The sequence below is a fragment of the Petromyzon marinus genome, chromosome 42 (assembly GCF_048934315.1).
Source record: "Petromyzon marinus isolate PM22_M1 ecotype Great Lakes invasive population chromosome 42, UKy_Petmar_22M1.pri1.0, whole genome shotgun sequence".
Classification (NCBI taxonomy): Eukaryota; Metazoa; Chordata; class Hyperoartia; order Petromyzontiformes; family Petromyzontidae; genus Petromyzon; species Petromyzon marinus.
In genome coordinates, this window is record NC_133708.1 from 5,846,218 (window position 1) to 5,869,461 (window position 23,244).

General features: G+C 52.1%; 1 protein-coding gene across 6 annotated transcripts in view; it reads right to left on the reverse strand.

Annotated features, from left to right (window-relative positions):
• Positions 1 to 6,719: 6,719 nt before the first annotated feature.
• Positions 6,720 to 23,244, reverse strand: part of LOC116951260 (ubiquitin carboxyl-terminal hydrolase 19-like) — a 31,233-nt gene continuing 14,708 nt past the window's right edge. For 4 of the 6 annotated variants that reach the window (XM_076073463.1, XM_032969761.2, XM_032969762.2 and 1 more), the window contains exons 14-26: positions 22,911 to 23,021; positions 22,158 to 22,268; positions 21,365 to 21,463; positions 20,672 to 20,812; positions 19,804 to 19,919; positions 19,343 to 19,480; positions 18,777 to 19,036; positions 18,214 to 18,282; positions 17,241 to 17,427; positions 16,575 to 16,727; positions 15,960 to 16,186; positions 15,366 to 15,541; positions 6,720 to 13,887 (exon numbers count right to left, since the gene is read on the reverse strand). In XM_076073463.1, coding sequence (XP_075929578.1) covers positions 13,753 to 13,887; positions 15,366 to 15,541; positions 15,960 to 16,186; positions 16,575 to 16,727; positions 17,241 to 17,427; positions 18,214 to 18,282; positions 18,777 to 19,036; positions 19,343 to 19,480; positions 19,804 to 19,919; positions 20,672 to 20,812; positions 21,365 to 21,463; positions 22,158 to 22,268; positions 22,911 to 23,021 — 1,923 coding nt within the window. In that variant the 3' untranslated portion in view covers positions 6,720 to 13,752. The remainder of the gene's footprint in view (positions 13,888 to 15,365; positions 15,542 to 15,959; positions 16,187 to 16,574; positions 16,728 to 17,240; positions 17,428 to 18,213; positions 18,283 to 18,776; positions 19,037 to 19,342; positions 19,481 to 19,803; positions 19,920 to 20,671; positions 20,813 to 21,364; positions 21,464 to 22,157; positions 22,269 to 22,910; positions 23,022 to 23,244) is intronic. The other 2 variants (XR_012946554.1, XR_012946555.1) reach the window with 2 other exon arrangements.

Genomic DNA, 23,244 nt, shown 5'->3' on the forward strand with positions numbered 1-23,244 from the left:
GAACAATCTTTCGTTAGCGGATTGTCGTCGTTCCGTATTTTGCAATGCAGCCTCTCGGGCTTCCCTTAGACGGTCCAAAGCCACCTGCATCGGAGCAGGCACCGTCGTAGATTTCTCCCGTTTTCGAATCCCCAATTTTACAATAGCCAGCGCTTCCGGTTCCCGTCCATACATCAGAAAAAATGGCGAGTACCCCGTTGAGGCATGCAGGGCCAATCTATACGCGGCCAGCGTCGCTGCAACATGCAGATCCCAATCATCTTGAGCGGTGTTTACTTGGTGACTAAGCATGGACGTCAGCGTCCTATGCAGCCGCTCGACCATCCCGTCAGTCTGCGGGTGGTACGGGGACGTCCGGATCTTTTTGGTCCCCAGCGAGTCACACACGTCCTTAATCAATTTCGATGAAAAATTTCTGCCTTGGTCAGTAAGCAAATGTTCCGGGGCCCCCTTATCTAATACGTATCCTTTCAAGAAAGCCTCAGCGATCGACGTCGCTGACTGGTCTACTCGCGGCCATGCCATCGGCCAACGAGTTAAGTATTCCACCCCGACGAGCAAATATCTGTGCCCTCGGGGGGTGACGGGGAATGGACCCAAAATATCTAGTGCCACAATTTCGTTCACTCTCGAAACTTGAATCGATTGCAAAGGGACACGATATGGCCGTGCCAGCGCTTTCCTCCGTGCACATTCCTGGCACGCTTTTACATGCTGTTTCACATGGTTAAACATTCCCGGCCAGTAAAATTCACTCCCCACCGTCAACGCGGTCTTCTTCTCCCCCAGATGCATCAATTTCTCATGTATCTCGTTAATCAGTTTCCCCCGCAACACCTTCGGGACAACAATACACAATTTTTGTGCTTCCACATCCCAGCGAACAAGCAACCCCTCCGTTAACATCAAAAATGGGCGATCCTCCGATCCCCTTGAACGAGAGGCACGCAGCCTCATCCTGGTCAGCGAGGAATCTTCCACCTGCAGTTGCTTCCACTGCTTCAATGACAACCCCAACAGTCCAATTTCTGCTCCAGGGATTATCCCTGGCACCCCCGAACCTGCTGCAGCGACCGTTTGCGGAACCTCCTGCAGTGGGGGGCCGCAACGCAGCGAGCCCTCTGTGCACCGACACGTCTCAGCCGGTCGCGGCAACCTCGACAAAGCATCCGCGTTTACATGGTGCGTTCCTTTCCTATGCTGGAACGTGAAAGAGTACTCCTGGAGGGTCTCAATCCAGCGAGCCATTTGCCCCAACGGCTGATCCACGCGCAGCGAGTACTGTAGTGCCGCGTGATCAGTGCGGATCAAAAATTCCCTGCCGTATAGATACGGTCGGTACTGGCGCACAAAATGGACAATCGCCAATAATTCCCTACGCGTCATACAGTATTTTTGCTCCGCCGGCGATAACACCCGGCTGCCATATGCCACCACTCTCTCGACGCCATCAACCATTTGTGACAAAACCGCGCCTATGCCCGTATCACAGGCATCCATGTCAAGTATAAATCGCTTCGTAAAATCCGGGTATCCCAACGGCGGTGCGTTCGCCAGTGCGGCCCGCAACGCTTCAAACGATTTTTGTTCAGCAATCCCCCATTGAAACTTCACACTTTTCCCGGTCAGCGTATGCAATGGTCGAGCAATCGTGGCAAAATCCTTAACGAACCGCCGATAATACAACGCAAAGCCCACAAAGCTACGCACTTCCCCTGCTGTTTTCGGCATTGGCCATGTACGCACACAACTCGTCTTTTCCGGATCAGTGGCCACTCCTGACGCGCTATCGACGTGCCCCAAATACTTCACCGATGTTCTTAACAATTGGCACTTCTGTGGTTTAAATTTCAATCCAGCGCGCCGCACTCTGCCAAAAACGGCGCGCAGCCGTTGCAAATGTTCATCGAAATTCCTACTGAAAACAATCACATCATCTAAATATATCAAGCATGACTCCCACTGCAGGCCCAACAACACGAGTTCCATTAATCGCTGGAAGGTCGCCGGCGCTGAGTGGAGTCCCATCGGGAGCACGTTAAATTGATACAATCCTTGTGGTGTCCGAAATGCCGTTTTAGGTCTTGACTCCTTATCCAGGGGCAATTACCAAAAGCCCGACAACAAATCGAGGGTCGAAAAGATTCTGGCGCCGGACAGGGCGTCCAGTGAATCATCAATTTGTGGAAGCGGGTACGCTTCCACCACCGAAACTTTATTCAATTTCCGATAGTCAACACAAAATCGCATGGTTCCGTCACATTTTTTAACGAGGACAATAGGGGCTCCCCACGGGCTGGACGATGGGGCGATAATATCCTGCTCTAGCATTTCATCAACAGATCGCCGAATACATTCTTTCTCAAGAGGACCTACACGATGCGAATTTAGCCTGATCGGGGGTGCGTTCCCCGTGTCAATACGATGCTGCAACAACGTCGTTCGACCCACGTCGTATTTCCCTGAACTGAACACATCCTTAAATTCCACTAGCAACGCATGCAAACTCGACCGTTGCACAGGCGATAACTCTGGGTTTTGTTTGTAAAGATCCCTTAACCATTCCGGATCGTCCTCCTCCCTTGACAACATTTTATCCTGTCCCGTAGCAAAACATGTTTTTGTTTCTGGACCCGGCGCACCCGTTGTGTGCGCCAACGTAGTGCCCCCTTGAATAACAACCTCTTCGTGCCCCGTGTTTACAATTTGAATGAAGTGATCACAATAAGTTGGTATGATGGTCAAAGCTCCTACCACGGTGGGCATTCTCAACACAGCATTTGAGGGTGTCAACAGCACTCCCTCCTGTAGCTCATCCCAAGGCAATTCCTTCTTTAACCGTAGCGGTACCAATATTTGCGATGCAGGCGGGACGCGCACGGTGCGGCTCACCACGGCCTGCACCACAGCGTTCGCCACCGCAAATTTCGAAGGCGTCCCCAAAAATTTTATACATCTCCCCGACGGTAATTCCAAACAACCTTTTTCATATGAAATTTTAATTGGCATCTTTTTCAAGAAATCCGTGCCCAACAAACACGGTACCGCCAAGGCCGTTGAAACCAAAACACTTACTGTCACAATAACCTCCCCAATTTGAATTGTCGCAACCACGCAGCCCATAATGCCCAAACTACCCCCGTTTGCCGCTACAAATGGCCCTTCCACTGGCGCTAACGATCCGGGCGACGTCGGCAGCGACCGAAAAGTTTGCAACGAAATGAGAGTCGCCGATGCCCCGGTATCTACAATAACCCGTACCATAACACCTTGAATACATGCCATCACATCCGACGATCCCGGCGCGGCCCCCAACACACGATGTACCAACGCGCCCCACATATCCCGGCCATGCATACTATCCGAACCCGATGAATACGGTTGAGATGACGCGGATGAGTGATGTGGATAGGGCGGCCGTGTATTGAATGCATCTCGACTCACCCGGGATCCTTGGTCTTGGGGGAACCGCCCGCTGTAGTTGTTCGGCGCCCACAGAGGACCACCTCTTCGTCTCCAGCAGTCGCGGGCGAGATGACCCCTCCGCCCGCACTCGTAGCATATCCGATGCACGCCGTCTCCATATACCCCGGGACGACGCCGTCGTTCTCCGGTCGACACCCCGGCCGCCGCTGCCATCGGCGGCGTCTCGTCCACCACCACCGCCACCGTGCTCGCAGCCCCGGCAGGGGTCGTCAGTGACGGCTGCGCTACCGCAGCAGCTGGTTCGTCTCATATATCAAGGTTGACTTGTATGTTCCTGGCGATCAGCAACGATGACACATCATCGTCATCATCCTTGTCCGGAAGCGACAAGACGACTTTCAGTTCCTTCGCCAGCTGTAACATCTTCTCTTGCAGCAGGGAGTCCCAGCCCTCCTCGTCCATCGCCGGGTACGCAACCTGGGCGAGGGCCAGCAAGGCGCTGCGGAATGCCAGGGGGGACTCCGTGGCCTCCCGTTTCCTCTGTTGAAATCGACGTTTGGCGACCGACCGCGGCTCGTAGACCTTCCTCATTGCCGCAATAGCACCGTCCAATGTTTTTCTGACAGTGGCAGGGAATCCGTTAAAAGTCGCTAAGGAGTCATCATCCAATGCCGTCGGCAGTGCTCGTAACGCGGCACTCTCCGTCCAATTCAGGGACTCGTAAGCCGCACGGAATCTTCGTATGAATGCCATCCAATCTCCCACTTTGGCCTCAAATCGTTGTACGTGTAGCCGTCGTGGCGGTCCCTCCGACTGGTCGTCTTCGTCGTCAGAATCTTCCAACCGCTCCAGCTGAGCGGCAACCTCCGGCGGTGGACCCGGTACGGGTAGTTGAATGCGGTTCTCCGTCAAGAAGTTCTGGAATTCCTCCGACAACTTCTCCATCCTGGCCTCCCACTGGGTCATGAGGACTCGCCAATCCTCTGGCGATCCCGGGCCTTCAGCACCACCCGAACCGCTGTCACCGTCCGGAGTACTGCCGGCCATCTGGCCGGGCTGCAAATCGTCGTTGTCGCTGTCGCCGCCCGAGTCCACTGGCACATTTCTTTTCTTTGCCGCTTTCCTTGACATCGTGGCGTGTTCCGTACTTTTTCTGACACCAAATGTAGTGCCGTGAATTCACTCGGACGACAACCGTCTCTTTTCCGCCATTACTTTTATTCCATCGTTCCGTACACACAGTAATTCTCTTCGCGCTCCGCCAACTCGGACACTCCGATTTACTTCAGCATCGTCCGTGCATCCCCTTCCACACACAGTGTTTCTTCCTCTATCTCTTCACACACAGTGTCTTCCCTTCCACACACAGTGGTTCGTCTTCTATCTCCTCACACACAGTATCGCCGCTATCTCTTCACACGCAGGGACTTCCCTTCCACACACAGTGGTTCTTCTTCTATTTAGTCACACACAGTAGCCTGTCTGTCTATTCACACACAGTGACTCCATCTATCTATTCACACACAGTGACTCCATCTATCTATTCACACACAGTGACTCTATCTCCGCTAACGCTAACTCTCCCTATCGCTATTTACTGTCTTTGGGGTTCGGCTCTCTATCTATTCTTCCCTAACATTGCCAGCTGTCCTCTTCGCATCTCTCCACCTCTCGCCAACAACTGCCCAGCAACAACTCTCTCTCCATTCAAATCACCTCGCGTTTTATCCCCTTTCGCATTAGCCTTAATTAATTGCCACGTGGCTCGCTGGCCGTTTTCCGCCAGCTCGCATCTGTCCCCTCCTTCAGACATCGAGACGCCACCACTTAACGCTAACAGCCTCTCGACCAATCACAACCCTCGTGCCACGACTCCCTTAATTACTTCGGGTTGTTTACGCCACCCGTGACTCGACCACCTGTTCGACCTCATGTGACCCGTTCTCCTTGTCTGTCTGTATGTACTGTATGTGGCCAATTCCTATGCGTATTGTTTACTCCACTACAATTGTACAGGGAAATTGAGTTTCTGTTCCATACGGCGTACAGCCGTTTAAATACGACCAACATGTTTTTGTCTTTTGATTTAAAGCTTTCGTGACTGCAGTAATTCATATTCTTAGTTTTTTCGGTAAAGTCACGTTGAAGAGAAACAACAAAATAACAAAATATATATAAAACAATAAAAAAAAAATTCTCACGACGTTTCGACCATAACTCAAACCGACACACCTGATGATGACCGTTTGAGTTATGGTCGAAACGTCGTGAGAATTTTTTTTAATTGTTTTATATATATTTTGTTATTTTGTTGTTTCTCTTCAACGTGACTTTACCGAAAAAACTAAGAATATGTTTTTGTCTATTTGTTTGTGTTTCTCTGTTGTTGTGGTGGGACTTTGTAGGATGAACTTTGATATTTATCAGGGCACAGGGTGATCAATTAAGGTCTGAATCGGTCTGTGATAAGATAGGCACTGATAAGGGGAACAGACACATGATGAATACCCGCAGTTACGAATATTAATATTAAATATGCATATCAAGAACCACATTATCTTTACGAATGATTATTTTTGTAACGAGTGTTTGGCTTCTTGTGGGAGGAAAGTGAACTCAGGAGAAACCCCGCAGAGCACAAGAAGGGGGTTGATGCTGCAAAAAGGTCTGCACAGATGGATGCAGGAATCCACTTTCTTTACTGCCATAATCCTTGCTTCCCAAGTACTTTATCACAACAGGTGTGCACCACAGCAGACACTTTTAATATAAATTAAGATGTTTATTTTATATTTCAGTCGCTGTATATACAAAGTCACGATCCTAACTTACCATGCAGCAATATAAAGGACGATTTGGCAAACATTAAATACATTTCAAATTACTCAAGAATTACATTTGCTCATGCACATTTAAAGTTAGGGGTCAAGTTTTTACAATACGGACACGTCTCACTTAAAACGCCCTTGCTTTGTGGGGAAGTCAGCAACCTAATAATGTGAAATTTCCACCATTGGCTCTGGACCACCCTGACCAGGTAAGGGCCCATGTGGGATCGCCGCCCAGATCTTGTTTCTGGGACGCAGCGCCACTCATTGGGGGTCCCTGATCCACGCGGTTTGGGGAATTGCCTCTTTTCCAATTGTTTTTCTCAAAATGTTCCGGTGTCCTAATTGTCAACAAAGGGGAGTGGGGAGGGAGACACTGTCAAGACCCCTGGACTTCCTGGACTATTTAAACAAACAAAAAAACCCCACAAGCATACTAAACCAGATCAAAGCAGAGAGACGGGAGTCATTACACTGGCTTTATATCAAATAGTGGCATCGTCAACATCACCATCACCACCTTCCACCATCATCACATGACAGGAACGCGCGCACACCCAGCCAATCCCACGCGGTTACGCATTCCGCAACCGGAGACAATTTAACGGGGAAATAACCAGTTTCATGAAACACTTGAACAGTGAGAAGAAAATAGTATTTAAAAATATTTTACACCGCTGTACACCACAAACGTGAGCACAACCGTCACGTGGCAGTGTGTGCCGCAGTGCAGCCCATTTTAATCAGAGCCTCTTAAAAAATGAAAACATTTAGACTGTCTCAGGTTGGATATCAACTGGTAGTAATAACACAAACACAGGCGGGAGTTTGAACTGAAGTTAAGTGTCACCGGGTGTGACCAAGCGTCCAATAGCCGACATTCCTATTGTGTGGGTGGAATTTCCCAAGATGGGCAGTTCATACCTGTCAACCCCATACGATTTACCCGTTATTCTTGTACAGGGAAATTGAGTTGTTAAGTCCACACGGCACACACCCGTTTCAATACGGGGAAAACATACATAATTTGTGTCTATTTGTTTGTGTTTCTCCCTTGTGATGGGACTTTGTAGGATGAACGTTGAGATTTATAAGGGGTACGGGGTGACCAATAAGGTCTGAATCGGTCTGTAATAAGGTAGGCACCGATAAGGGGTTTACAGGTAGGGCAGTTACACAAATTCGGCAACCTTAGATTCAACATAATACGCATGGGGAATAATTTTGAAGGTACAGTAATTTTAGTTTTGTGACGGGCAATAAAATCCTCGTTGTGGGTCGACTCAGCCAATCATCCCTCAGGTCACTAAAACGGGTCGCAAACGTTGTGGTGAAATTAACAGTGATTGTCCGATGGAAGAGACTCGCCCCCGCCATAGGAATGTGGAAATTCCACCACTGGCTCTGTAGGTCACTGCTCATTGGAGCAGGAAATCCCTTATGACTCCGTTTGTTTTTCGTACGTCCGACATTGACATTTTAAGAGCATTTGCCCCTGATCAAGTCGCAATTACTTGACATTTTATGAAAAAATAAACCACTGAATGGTTAAATTAATGATTATCCACCTTTTGAAAGGGTAGAAAAATATACATCCGAAATTGTGGATTTACCTAAATGCTTAAGTCTGTATGTTGAACTTCTTTCGTACAACACGTAGCCAACCTGTGCTGTAATGAGTTCACTATGTGTTCACCTGTGCTGTAATGAGTTCACTGTGCTGTAATGATTGAATGAGTTCACTATGTGTTCACCTGTGCTGTAATGAGTTCACTATGTGCTGTAATGATTGAATGAGTTCACTATGTGTTCACCTGTGCTGTAATGAGTTCACTGTGCTGTAATGATTGAATGAGTTCACTGTGTTCACCTGTGCTGTAATGTGTTCACTGTGCTGTAATGATTGAATGAGTTCACTGTGTTCACCTGTGCTGTAATGAGTTCACTATGTGCTGTAATGATTGAATGAGTTCACTACGTGTTCACCTGTGCTGTAATGAGTTCACTATGTGCTGTAATGATTGAATGAGTTCACTATGTGTTCACTTGTGCTGTAATGAGTTCACTGTGCTGTAATGATTGAATGAGTTCACTACGTGTTCACCTGTGCTGTAATGAGTTCACTATGTGCTGTAATGATTGAATAAGTTCAGTGTGTTCACCTGTGCTGTAATGAGTTCAATGTGCTGTAATGATTGAATGAGTTCACTGTGTTCACCTGTGCTGTGAGTTCACCGTGCTGTAATGATTGAATAAGTTCACTGTGTTCACCTGTGCTGTAATGAGTTCACTATGTGCTGTAATGATTGAATGAGTTCACTACGTGTTCACCTGTGCTGTAATGAGTTCACTGTGCTGTAATGATTGAATGAGTTCACTACGTGTTCACCTGTGCTGTAATGAGTTCACTATGTGCTGTAATGATTGAATGAGTTCACTACGTGTTCACCTGTGCTGTAATGAGTTCACTGTGCTGTAATGATTGAATGAGTTCACTGTGTTCACCTGTGCTGTAATGAGTTCACTGTGCTGTAATGATTGAATGAGTTCACTATGAGTTCACTGTGCTGTAATGATTGAATGAGTTCACTATGTGTTCACCTGTGCTGTAATGAGTTCACTGTGCTGTAATGATTGAATGAGTTCACTGTGTTCACCTGTGCTGTAATGAGTTCACTGTGCTGTAATGATTGAATGAGTTCACTATGTGTTCACCTGTGCTGTAATGATTCAAGCGCCGAATGGCTCAACTAAATAAATGAAACTGAAAACTAGACTTGCTATAATATAACTGCCAGAGGAGCAAAGCTAACCAGACCTGCTCACAACCGAGGCATCGACCCACCGGTGTGGGTCGATGCCAGGTTTAATACAACCGGCCACCGATGTTTAATTGTGAAAAGCATTCCTGTTGTTCAGCATCTTTAGACATTATTTATTTGAGACAATCTATACATTAAAGTTGTATTGTACGATTGTAACGGTTAAACGGGGGTGGGACCCCAAACCTCAAGACACACACACACACGTGGTCACGTGGGGTGGGCACACGGCCGGTACCGCAGGATTTTGCATTTTATAAATCGGTGGCAGCGCCTCGTCGGGAGGACTTGTCTGGCTCCGCTGCCATGGGGCGAGTGCACCGGGCACCTCTCACTCACGCAGATGTTTTCGGTTTTTTTTTCCCCCCTCCAAATAAAGTTTTATTGACGAATCCAAAATGAGCTGCGTCGAGCCGAACTTGACCATGCCTGGGAGTCGCATGCGGCGCACGACCCCCACGTGGTGTGGTCACTCCTGGTGCATAACTTGAGCCAATGGGGGGGGGGGGGGGTGTCACGAACCCAGCGGACAACATGCAGAGTGGCTGGCTCTTCATCGTGTCTGGGGACTGCTGACAAAAGCTGCCCTCTCTCACCTAGGGGTTAAACAAAGGTCTCTCTAAACCCAAAGCCATTCATGCCATGGGACAGAAGAAAAATATAAACCATCGACAAAACCAAAAACACAGCAGTGTCCTTGAAAAGAGCGTGTGGGTGGCTATACCGTTTCCCGCGTTGAAATAGATTGAAAATGGCACTCCCAAATTTCAGATATACCTACTATAATCACCCAGGAACGTGTCCTTAACGCTCGTGACGTCACTCCACAGCGACCAGCCCCCTCATTAATATTCATGAGCAGGTGACGTCCTCCAAATGGACACCCAGCCTCCATACATAATAATTAGCGGCTGACGTCACTCCACATGGGGGGGGACGAGGCGCCTCCTCCCCCCTCCTCCGCGTCAACTTACAACCCTCACTACAAAGGCAGAACCCTCACGTCACGTGATCTCCGTGACGCTGTTGAGACATCAAAGTAAAAAGGACGTCATGATGAACAAGGGATTATAACCTTAAAATGAAATAGGTCTGTGTCACCGCACCCTTACAAATTGCACACGCATTAATGCAATGAATATCACGTCGCGGTCTGATTTTTGCTTACAAGTTTAAGATTTACTGCAATACGCCCGTCCTTGGACCGGGCAAAAAGCGAGTTTGAACGTTAAAAAGCAAAGATACGCCGACTTGGCTGTCCACTGTTAACCTCGCGCTGTGCCGAGCCACCACGTGCCAGGCAGTCCCAGTTTTGTATTGCACTGTACTGCAGAGTACCTCTTGTAAAGTTACTGCTTCACCACACCTCCAGACCGAGTTGCTACATTTAAATTGTTCCAAAGTTACGTTATAACATTCACGTTCGATGCTATGTGGCTTAACGTAACGTGAATGTTACGTTAAAATCACAACCTGAAAATGGGCTCAATGTTGGGTCTTCATGGAAGTAACGTAGTTTTGCGAAGAAAATCGGATACGCTAGGGACACTAGCTCTGAATCACCCCGGTATTTCGAGGACCCCCACCGCTGCACCTGTGTGGATTTTCTTAAACCCGACAAATGCAGACCTAAACCCAAAGCAGAACGGAGGTCAGGGGTAAAATTGTCTCCACTCAAATCGCTCCTCTTCTTCTCTGCGGTTTTTATAAACGCCGCAGGGAGAGAACGTGTAAAACCTCAGTGAGTGCAGGTGGGCGCTTGGCTCGCTCGTTACACCCGTCCAGGCAACGTTCAGCGCTGCTGGCCAGCACTAAAATCTCAACTTCATTGTGTACCCTCTGGAGGAGGGAAGAGGGGGAGAATGATTCAGGGAGATAAACGAGACGCATGGAGAAAGGGGGATACAAGGCAGGTACAGTACGTCGCATATCCGACCGTCACATATTAGTCATGACCAAGTACGCGCCCGCACCAAGCGCAGTATGGGCGCACGGCGCGATTCGCATTTGCCTAGACGATCAAAAATGTGACTGTTTCACGGAGTCATGCTTTTTCTTAACTCTGTGTACAATCGCTCACTTCTCAAGTACACAAGTAAGCATTTCCCCACCTTCACAAGAGTCTGCGCTTCATTTTTTTACAGTCGCCTATTTGCGCGACTCATTTTCCACATGTCCACCAATCTGACCACGTTACACACATGAGAGTCGGATATGCGACGTTGTGCTGTAAAGGAGATGCACTGGACAGGCACAAACAGGAGGAAGCAGTGGTGCAAAATTGGACACGCAAAAAAAACGCGAGGCAGAGAAAGGCCCACGAGTGGGCGTCGCGTGCAGCAGGTTCAAGGGCGGACGCAGAAAAATCTGGGAGCGACTGGGGCAGGAATCGTCATTTCTGTCCGCACACCGATGGATACTTTCCAGGTCGCTGATAGTCTGGAGTAGGCGGTAGGTGACTTCTGTACACAGCCATAGAGCAGGAGTTATACCAGAAATGGTGTGACGAGTGCCGATACATTTTTTGGGTGACCGAGTCGGACAAACCATGCAGAGATTAAACTCTCGACGGTGGGGGGGGGGAGTAAGATGATGGTTTTGAGAAATGCTAGGAGCTGGGTAAAGAAGGACTGGGGTACAAGAGCAGCAGGATCAACTCACGCACACACACAATCTTCACGCAAGCACGGCACACACACACACGTCTCCCACAAAGTGGAAACAGAGGCGTCACTTCTTTTTCACCTCTCATAATTATTAACGCTATCGTCTCGTCTGTACATGCAGTGCAACAAGTGTGCAAACTCATTCCCCGAAGAAAACCGTGTGGGGTTTGTATTTTTATAATCGTTAAGCGTAAAGCATTTTTTCCATTGGCACATCCGAACCGAGCCGGCGCAAGGCGCTCGTGGTACAGGGGTCGTTTTTCCACTTGCCGTTTTCAGAGTCAAAAACAAATTGTGATCATTCTGGCCTTGCAAAACATCTGAATCCAGCGTGGTGCCAAACAGGCCCAGGGGCAACAGAAGTGCAACTCAAAACGCAGCATCATGCGTCTTCGAATTATTCATTACGTGTTAAAATTGCGGCACACGGCTCGGATTCTACAGTGGAAAAACCAGGCGCCTCATGAACTGCGCCAAGCTGGTTCGGCACAGCCCAGGCGAGGTTCGGTAGTGCAGTGGAAAAATGGCAATAAACGCGCGACATTGCGCAACGGCCAATGGGCGGGCGCACGGCGACCAGGACGCACAAGCGACCATGATCCCTCCCTGGGAGGGAGGGAGGGGGGGCGGAGGTCACAGGAGATCAAAAAAACAGACACAAGCGACCTGGCGAGGGTCTCAACACACTGGATGTCACGACGCAGGAGGACGTGGGTCAGAGTCGCTCTGCAGGGGAGGAGCTCGTACCAACTCTCCACGTGCTCCCAATAACCCCTTACAAAACAGCCACGCATGGCAAACCGACTGCAGCCCGGCTCCTGGGACTTCAGTTCCTCTTCCTCTGTGCACACGCACCACTCGTGCCGGACGATTGGAAGGTGTGGAGACCTGCACGAGCAAGAGTTCATCCCCGTGGAGCGCCTCTACGGTTCGCCCGTCCGGGTTAACCCTGCCCAACGTAGCCTGACATTGAGGTCACAGCCGAAAGGGGCATGGAGGGACGGGCCACAGGTCCTGGAGTCAGAGAGAAGTGCTGTGGATTCCAGACATCACCAGTGACACACCCACGCTCATACCCCGCCACATCCTCCCACGACGACGCCACCCGCAACTGTACAACCCCCGATCCAGAGCCACCACTAACCCCCGTTTCTCTATGACCTTCAGGATTCCAGAAGCAAGTTTGTAACAAACTCCAGCAAATGACAACATGTTGCGCTTAAACAGGGTAATGTAGTACTAATCATTAACACCGCCAAATATGTTACAGTAGTATTCGATGTGTCATACTGCGGATACCCCACGATAAATGACTTATAACGATGTTTGCGTATAATAGAAAACCCAATAGGTAGAAACAATTAACGATTTAGCAACCTTATTTCATATTCAAATTAAAAGTAAGGGACTCAATCGGTGTTGTTATACAATCCGCGACCTTTAGCGGAAAGTAAATAAACTTCCCACAATAAAAAAAGGAGAGTTTGGGGATGGACGTGCAACAAAAATAGGAGCCCTGCCACGTGCTACTGACGAGTGAATTTTACACAAACCCGCGTCGCGAGGAACCGATCAGATTATGACCGGAACATCGAGCCGTTTCCAGCCTGTGTGGGTGGTGTGGTAGAGCCGCTGGGTTTTCTCGTGGATCAGTGCTCCGCAATCGACGCCGCAAAACGAGCACGACCGAGCGACGACGCCCTTCGCGATGCGACTCGCTTCAAACTACGGAGGAGAGGCGGGGATTCTTTTCTACGACGTCGATTGATACCACAGATGTCAAAATATTCCGCTGAACTTTCCCTGCCCCCTCCACCCCACCCTCGGCCCACCCTCACGGTCGCCGCCGTTTGTCGAAGACCTCGTAAATTTTGACCGAACTCTCTTTTTTTTTCGCAGCTGAAAACGTCCAGTGGCTGCCACTGGAAAGAGGGACTGGGAAACGCGGTCCAGCACCGCCACCACCCTGACCGCCACCGCCGCCACCATGCCCTCCTCGCTACCGCATCATCAGTCCACCTCCTCCATGTCGGTGAATGCCAGCGGGGAGGCCGGCACTGCGGGCTGGGCAGGCGGCTCGCGCAGCCTGGCGCCGGCAGAGGACAGCGCCGCCAGCTCCGCCGCGCCATCGCCTGGCGCCTCATCCTGCAGGCAGTACAGTGGGGGGGGGGGGGGCGGAAGCGAACGAATGGCACACGCGGTTTTTAGAAGCCACGTGCGGGAAACATGCAGCGAGATTCGCGTGGAGTTTGGATCGTTCATCGGTCAAATCCAGTTGATCGCTCAGTGGGAGGTCGCTCATTCTCCTCTGCTGCCACCCCCTTCCGTGATCCCCCAGTGGTCCCCCAGTGGTCCATGCTGTCAACTGCCTGCCCCTTTTCAAGTATTGGTACAAGTCCCTATTGAATTTAGTAAACCGCATTTTTTTTCTGTCCACTGCCTGCCCCTTTTCAAGTATTGGTACAAGTCCCTATTGAATTTAGTAAACCACATTTTTTTGCAACAAGTGAATTGGAAACCAGGTATGTGAGAGTCAATCCATCCGCCTCTCTCACCAGAGTAAATTTTGTACGTAGAATTGGAGGAAAATATTCGTCAGACTCAAGTTAAAAGTAAGAATCACTCGCTAAGTTGACCCTGCTCCCGTCCACGGCAACGAACCCTGAAGCAATGGTCGGAGTGCGCACGTGGGACACGAGTGAATCGACCAGAAACACGACATTCCTTCCGCGATGAAACCGCCGTGCGTCACTCGCCCTCGTCACGCTCGCCATTCCAGAGAACCCCCCCCCACCCCCCCCCCGGTTGGCACGCGGGCGCTTCGGTGGCGTAAAAAACACGTGCACTGAAGCCAACTCCGTTCACCGAGTGAGGTCGGAGAGAGGGGGGGGAACGCATATGATGAGACACGCCGACGCATCAACCAAACGTTGCAGCCGGTCGCTCCCGTGATGTACTTACATGATATGACAACTATCACGAAATCAGCTTCTCATAAATTGTCATTGTATTCAGCATTTTTTTTACCGCTCTGCTGTACTTCCAGGCACAAAAATACAGTAAAACCTTGGATTGCGAATAACTTGGTCTGCGAGCGTTTTGCAAGACGAGCAATTTTTTTTTATATAAATATTAATTTGATAAACGAGCGAGGTCTTGCAATACGAGTAGTAGTACGTATACGCTTTGTCTGCCGAGCGTCACGTGATCACAACTGATATACGAGTGCTTTGATATACGAGTGCTTTGGATTACAAACACGTTTCCGGAACGAATTATGCTCGCAATCCAAGGTTTCACTGTATTTTAAATCTAGCGCCATTCATGCAAATTAAACCAGAAAACATTAAATATGGCAAACCACATTGAAATCATACATTGTACGAGAACACCAAGAAAAATAACACAAAACCAGATCAAGGATACGGCGGTGAACACAACACGAACACGAGAGAACACCACAAAGACAACACCGACACAATCATGCCCAAAGGAAGAGAGTTGCACAACGTTAGTGCGACCCACCATAACTTTTAAGCCCACACACAGTGTTTCTGAAAATGTAAAATTTGTTATAAACAGAATCGATCGCTGGATAAAACCACGCCCCGCGAGCCGCTCACCCTGGTGCTGACGGCGCCGGCAGCACCAGGGTCAACCCCAGCGTGCGGGGCTGGTGGTGCGGAGGGGCGTGGCACGGGCGAGTCGCGGCGCCGGTACAGCAGCACGTAGGCGTGGCGGGTCACTACATCCGACTCATCCACCTCCACCACCGCGCTGTCGTCAAACAGCCGCCAACCTACAAAGCAGAGTGACACGGGGCGGTGAGCGACTCGCGCGATTATGCGCGCGGTGAGCGACACGCGCACGGCATCTGCAGCAGACGTGCGAGGGCGACGTGAGCGAGTGCGGCGAGCGATGTCCGCGGTCGAGGTCAGAGTCGCAGTGCAAGTGCACCGAGTGTAACGCGTCAACTGCTGCGATCGTGCTGTGGGTGTGGTGTGCGAGGGCCAGTGAGAGTGCGGTGAGCACGGCACGCGCGTGCGAGAGTGTGCGGATTGCCGTCCGAGTCCGGTAAGGGTAGCGTGATCACCACCGCGATCATGGTGGTGATGGTGTGTTGGTGGTGCTCCGAGCGGTGGCTGCAGTAATTGTGGTGGTGGTGCGGCAGTGCTGGCGATGGTGTGGCCCTGATGGTGTTTGTGCTGGACACATACCGATGTGGTTGTGCCTTGTGTCGTGAGCGTGCGGCAGTCGTGCGAAGGCCGTGTAGTGGCCCCCCACCATGCCCCCGTAGTGGTTGATGACTCCGTACAGGTCGTACACCGGTGGGGGTCCCCCACCCCCGGGGCCCTCGCCCCCCCCGGCACCATCCACGCCGCCACCGCTGCAACCGCCTCCGCCACGCGTCGCACGCACCCCAAACTCACTCAGGTCCAGCTCCCTACGGGGTCACCAACATCACAAGGAGGTCAGGGTGGTGAGATGTGAACTTTGCTAAAGTATGCGAGTGTGCACGCGCGTGTGTGTGTGTGTGTGCAACAGTGTGCGTGCTTGTGGGGAGCAGTGGCACAGTGCTGAGCGCATCGCACGACAAACCTGGCGAGTTGAATTTGATTTCCGGCCACGGCCAACGTCAGTGTCAAGTGTGTGTGCAGGTGGCTGTGTGCAAGTGCAGGAGTGTGTGTACACACACCGGTATGCTTGTGTATACGTATGGTTGTGTATGTTAACACACGTGCAGGTGTGCGTGTATACACACAGGCATGTGCGTGTGTCCATGTACGGGTGCGCGTGTACATGTATGAGTGCGTGTACACACGCCACCACACCTGACGGGGAAGGCGACCATGCTGTTGAGCTTGTCGCGCCACAGAAGGTTGCGGAAGGAGAAGCGCTTGAGCTGCACGATGAGCACATTGGGCAGGCGCCACAGAGACAGCTGCTTGGACGCCTGCCGGTGGGTCTTGCACACGGGGCAGTACCTGCCGTGACACACGAAGACAAAGACCCCCCCCCCCCCCGCGTAGCCTTTAACAGTTGGGACAAGTGGTGTCAGCGAGCAGCACCCATGGAGGTTGGCATAGGACACGAGGGGGTGGGTGGCCAGCACCACGCACGGTAACCTTCGTCTCCCCAGAGCTGATGTTTACACACCACGCCAGGTACTCATGGCCTATTCGACCTCCAGGAGGCCCAAGGCCGGTTCAGATACTTGTCACCGGTGTTGGCTGTGAGTGGAAATCGAACTTGGGTCACTTGGTTCTTAGCGCAATGCGCTAACCACTGTACTGCCACTCCACTTTCAGATCTATATGGACAATAGACAAACATCCCCTGTATAGCCTTAACAGACTTTTGAAGCAAGTGCTGTTAGCGAGCACCGATGAAGCCCGGCACGGTACACGAGGGGGTGGGTGGTTCAGCTACACATACAACACACATATGGATGCACACAGGTATGTGTGTGTGCGCGCGCGTGTGCTTTCTGCACCCACCAGGCCTCCTCCGGTGCCAGTTTTTCAGGCCGCGTGAACAGCTGCAGGCACTGCTGCAGGGTCACGACCCCGCCGGTCGCCCCTCCCATCTCCCGGGTCACCACGGCGACAGCGTCGCGGTAACGCTCGTGGTTCCTCCACTCCAGCACAAGATGCGCGTCGACGGGGAGTGCCAGAGGCATCTCGCCTGAGTCCGAACACACGACAGAGACGCAGAGCGACACAATTCGGGTACAGTGTGGATTGATACAGCGAGGTCACAATGTGACTGCATCTCAAGACGTTGTGCAGAAAACAGTGGCTCGTACACTCACACAAAGACCCACAGACTCCCATAGACCCAGACTCAGAGAGCGCCAAAATGTGAGGGCATCCCTATGCAAGTCTAAGCGTCTCCCCATGTGGGCATGTTTCCGAGTCAATGCAGTACTAAGTGGATGTAATAGTAACACAATGGGGCAGTACTTTGGGATTATGTCTCAGATTGGGTCTCACATTTGCCTGAAACATGCACACAGGTGTACACACACATGTGCCCGTGCGTATGTGTATACGCATATGCACGTGCACATGTTTATGCAGGCTGATAAAAATGTATACGTGCAGTGTGTGTGAATGTGTATGTGTGTGCATGTGTGGAGATCTTTGATCTTTGATGTGTGGAGAGCGGAACGGTTAGCGTGCGGCGCTGCGAACCTGCCGACCCGGGTTCGATTCCCACTCATGGCCAACACCATCGACGATTATCTGAGCCAGTCCTGGGCCTCCCCTAGGTCGACTCAGCCTCAAATGAGTACCTGGTGCGATGTGTAAACATTGCCGCTAGGGAGACAAAGGCGGCCGGGCACGGTTTTGGTCACCTTTATAGTTGCTCGCTAACAGCACTTGCCCCTACAGTCTATTAAGGCTATACGGGGGATCTTTGTGTGTATGTGTACGCGCGAGCAAGTGCGCAGACGTGTACACGCCGTACCTTTGTCATCGATTTCCGACTCCTTCCCATTCTCCACCAGACGAAGCACGAATGGAAACTGGGCTCCGGCTAAAATAATCCACGGTCAGGGAGAGAGGGGGAGAGGCAAGAATAGGTGGGTGGACAGAGGGCAGGGGGGGGAGTGGAATCAAAAACTTGCCCATAGTTTAAATCGCCATGCCAGGAAATCGAACCAGCCACATCTGGATTGCAAGTCCAGTGTGCACAAGGAACAACATTCATCAGCATTGATCTTTGGATCACCTTCTTCTAAGTACTCCGAGGTCAAGGCTTTGGTCCTGGGGTGATTGGGATTTTGCGAGTGCAGCTCCCAAGCTTTGGAACGCTTTTGCCTTTGCTATTAAGACAATCAGGATCGTTAGCTATATATAAGACCGTCTTGAAAACGAACCTCTTTTAACTGGACTTAAAACCCTAGTTCTGGCCGTGAACCCAGGTTCTGTTATTTCCTGCTTTCCATACACAGTGTCGCATTGGATCTACAGATGAAATGCCCCGCGTTACAAATGTAAATTATTATCATCACCTCCGGCGACGCTCACCTGTTCGTGCCACCCCCCCCTTCGCCGCAGCCTCCTCTCCCTCGGCGGACATCGCCGCCGGTGCCGCGGCCCGGGCCCCGTCAGGCTCCGCCGAGCCCTGGGCCTCGCCTGACACCGTCGGCCTGGGCCCGGCTTCAGCTTTTGGGTGGGAAGAGCAGGGGAGAGCCGGCGCAGCAAGGTGGTCGTCGCTCGGGGAGTCGCGGGGAGGAGGAACGGGAGGAGGAGACTCCCTGGGCAGTGGCGTCACCGTGACCGACAGCCTGACGGACAGAGACAGCACGCGTATGAGGCGTGTGTCTAGGTGCATGTGTGCGTGTGTAGGTGGGAATCGGTACGGTAGCGGTGAGCACGCTGCACTACAAAATCCGGCAACCCGAGTTCAATTCTCGCTCGCGGCCAACAGCGGTGACGATTATCTGGGCCACACCTACGTCAACTTAGTCTTACATTCATACCTGGTGTCGTATGTAAACATCAACACTGGGGAAACGTAGGTGGTCGGGCTTCAGTATTGGCGAGTGTATAAGGTGTGTGTGTGTTTTTGGCGAGTCGCGGCCCGTAACCACCTGGCCATGCTGCTGGCTGCCTCTGCAAGCGCGGCGTAGGTGAGCCGCGTGGCCGGCAGTGCCAACACGAAGGGACTGCCCACGGGCTCCGGGCGGCACACGTGGCGATGATCCTCCCAGTGGCTCTTCTGGCATGAACTGCACAAAAAAAAGATCCCCCATATAGCCTTAACAGACTGTTGGGGCAAGTGCTGTTTGCGAGCTCCTAAGAAGACCTTGTATGGGTATTTACACATGCATAAATACGCAGGGTATACGAACAAAAACTCACCACAACAACTATTGTATGCACACACACACACAGAAATACATACATCAGTACCAAATCACTGTCAACCACAGTGGCTCTGGTTGTGGCTGTTTTTGACAGTGGCTGTGGCTGACAGTGGTAGTTGCGGCTAACAATGGTGGCTGTGGTTGACACAGCTGGTGGTCCCCTGTCTTTAACAGCATTCTCTCACGTGTTGCAGTAGCTGACACAGAAGCACTTGGTGCATCGGCGCAGGCGGGCGGCAGGACCCGGCGTTTGGCGGCAGAACGCGCAGGCGAGCACCGGCACAGCAGACACCATGAGACGCTACGTGCGGTAGGGAAGAGGGGGCGGGGCGGCACTTAGCACAACGCTTCAGCATCGGACAGAAATGGATATTGGAAGCCAAACAGGATTGAGCCTGGTAAGGAGTTGGATGTCAAACTGTAAGGGAATTACAGGTGTTGTAGACTCGAGGATTACGGGGCCAGCAGAAGAGAATGCGTGATCTTCCAATGATTCCGAGTGGTCTGCACTTACCAAAGGAAATTCTTAGCTCCGTAAAAATAGGATGCGCGCGGCTCGCGGTGACCGGGGGGGGCTCAGAGGAGAGAGACACTGAGCCGGCACTGCTGGTATCCTGGGCTTGAATCCTAGTGTCGGCTGCCTGTGATTAAACCGGGTTCTAGCATCGCGAGTTCATGGTCTCAGCCTGGTCATCAATGATTCGCATAGAGCGGTTTCATAATGGCTGTGTCGGGGTAAAGAGACGGGACCTCTGAGACGCCATGATTAATCACTGGTGGTGGGTCTATCAAGGGGATCACAATGGCCAAGTCCAGTGCACTATTGCCAACACCATAAACTGCCTGGGTTCAATCACTGGTGCCGGGCGCGTATCCCAGGAGGTCCATAATGGCCGCGTCAGAGATACTGCGCCATCACTGCTGAGATTCTGGGTTCAATTCTACTGGGACTGGGTGTCTCTCTCAGGAGATTCATAATGGCTGTGTCAGTGTGCTAGCCCGGGCACGGGTAAGGGAGTGAGCGCACGGATGGGCGGGCGGACGGGCGGGCACCTGCGAGACGGACATCACCACTAGCTGCTCGTGCTGCCCCGTTGGTGCCGGCAGCTCGAAGCAGAGGAGGCGGCCGCCCGGGGGCAGCACCTCCAGCGGCTGGGGGGGCAGCAGCACGCGCCGCAATGCCGAGCCGCACACCTGCAAAGGCAAAGATCCCCCGTGTAGCATTAACAGACTCTTGGGGGCAAGTGCTGCTAGCGAGCAGCTACGAAGGCCGGCACGGCCAACGAGGGGGTGGGTGACCAGCACCAAGCTCGGCCGCCTTTGTCTCCCGAGTGCCGATGTTTACACACTGCACCAGGTACTTATTTGAGACTGAGTCGACCTAGGGGAGGCCCAAGACCGGTTTAGACAATCACCACTGGTGTTGGCCATGAGCGGGAATCAAACTCGGGTCACCGGGTTCGTAGCGCAATGCAGCGCTAACTGCTCCCCACACATGCACGTACACGCACACAAACACGCGGGCGATATACACAAACACACATGTACACATATGTTTATGCGAGTAAGCATTGTTTTACTGAGCGAGCGTGTGCTTTTGTGAGTGTACGAGTGGGTGAGTGACTACGCGAGTAGGTGCTTGTTGTGAGTGAATGAGCGGTGAGGTGTGTGATTGGGTGAGAGCACGTAAGTTGCTGAGAGCGCAGCGAGTGGGAGAGAGGGAGAGTGACTAGAGTGCGGTCGTGCCTCAATGAGACGCAGGTTCTCCCGCTCCACACCCGTCTGCTCCGACAGTGCATCCAGCACCTCCAACACCCTGGCCGCTTTGTCAACGCTTGCCGTCACCTGCCCACGGTGCCAGCACATGGGAGAAAATGGCGTCACCCGTGCTGGTGGTGACCACCTACAAGTTAGGCACGGGCAGTCGCCTCCCCGGGGATCGCATTGAACAGGGGCGGCCGTGGCTCGGACTCGCGAGGGGGCGTTGTCGGCAGATGCGACCAACAGGGGCGTGAGCGGCAATCGAACTCGGGGCGCCGGAATCGTAGCGCGACGCGATGACCATCGTGCCACAGTGTCTCCGAACACAGGGGCAGGGCTGTAGCTGCGTTTCACAGGGGGCGGCTGTAGCTGCGTTCAACAGGGGGCAGCTGTAGCTGTATTTGACAATCGGGGGCGGCCGTAAGTTGCATTTGACAGGGCAGCTGTTGTGTTTGACAATGGGGGTGGCTGTAGCTGCATTTACCAGGGGGCAGCTGTCGTTGTCGTTGACAATATGGGGCGGTTGTAGCTGCGTTTAACAGGGGGTGGCTGTAGCTGCGTTTAACAAGGGGCAGCTGTAGCTACGTTTAACAGGGGTCAGCTGTCGTTGTGTTTGACAATAGGGGGCAGCTGTCGTTGTGTTTGACAATAGGGGGTGGCTGTAGCTGCGTTTAACAGGGGGCGGCTGTAGCTGCGTTTAAACGGGGGCAGCTGTCGTTGTGTTTGACAATAGGGGGCGGTTGTAGCTGTGTTCGTTGGGAGCGGCAGTGTTTGTCACCTCGCGCGGCGAGGAAGCCGCGTCTCGAGAGTAGAAGTTCACGTTCAGCATCCTCTGCTGCTGCGGCAGTGGCACGGGCAGGTACAGGAAGGGGTCAAAGGTGATCGACACCTGTTCGGCAGAAACCATGGGCGGGGGGGGAGGGGTAGATACGGTACGGAGTAATGCGATACGTGTTAGGATGGCCGCGGGCTCTATCGCACAAAAAAACAAAAATCTCCGTGTAGCCTTAACAGACTTTTTGGGGCAAGTGCTGTTTGCGAGCATCGATGAAAGCCAGCACGCCATATGAAGGGGTGGGTGGCCAGATTACTTGGCAGTGACGGTCAGTGCAGGTTGAAGGCAGAGAGCAAGAACGTGGAAGCATATATCCCTCTGCATTACCCTCTGCTGCCCTACACGTATCCTCAAAGCCCTGCAATTAACGTGTTTGTGCGTGGCGGTTGCCCATCCAACCACTATGCAGGCTCAAGCCTGTTTAGCTTCCGAGGTCTTACAGGGTCGCGGACGCATACCAAGTGATCTGGTCATGGGTTCAATGTCACAGCGGCGGTGAATTGACATTCTGCCTCGGGTACACGTTGTCAGCAGAGGTCACGCATGGGTCATCGCCAAAATGAGTGGCGTAGCTTCCGAGTGTGCAGCAAATGCAACTGCACTGGGGCCCACGGGCCGGAGGGGCCCAGGTGCTAGGCTATTAAGAGAGGGGAAAACTGCATAGGTGTGGAGGGAGGGGGGGGAGGGGGCCCCCACCTTGCTGCAGACCGGGCACACAAGGGTCGACTTATACTGCCCCTGGAAGAGGTCGACCACGAAGGAGTCGTTGCGTTGCCGGTGACGCGCCCACGCCTCCTCCGCCACGACCTGCATGCGCGGGTGAGCAAGTGAGCGAGCGAGCGAGCGCCGGCGGCGCCACGGTGAGCGGGCGAGTTGGTGAACAGGAAGGGGGCGAACGTAGTGCGAGGAGAGGGGAGGATTAAGTTAATTTTGTTCAACCAGGTGAGAACTCAAGAGACCAGGATAGGAGTCTCATTTAAAAAAGTTACCTGGGGCATTAGTCTGCCAGAATTAGTCTGCTGCTATGTGG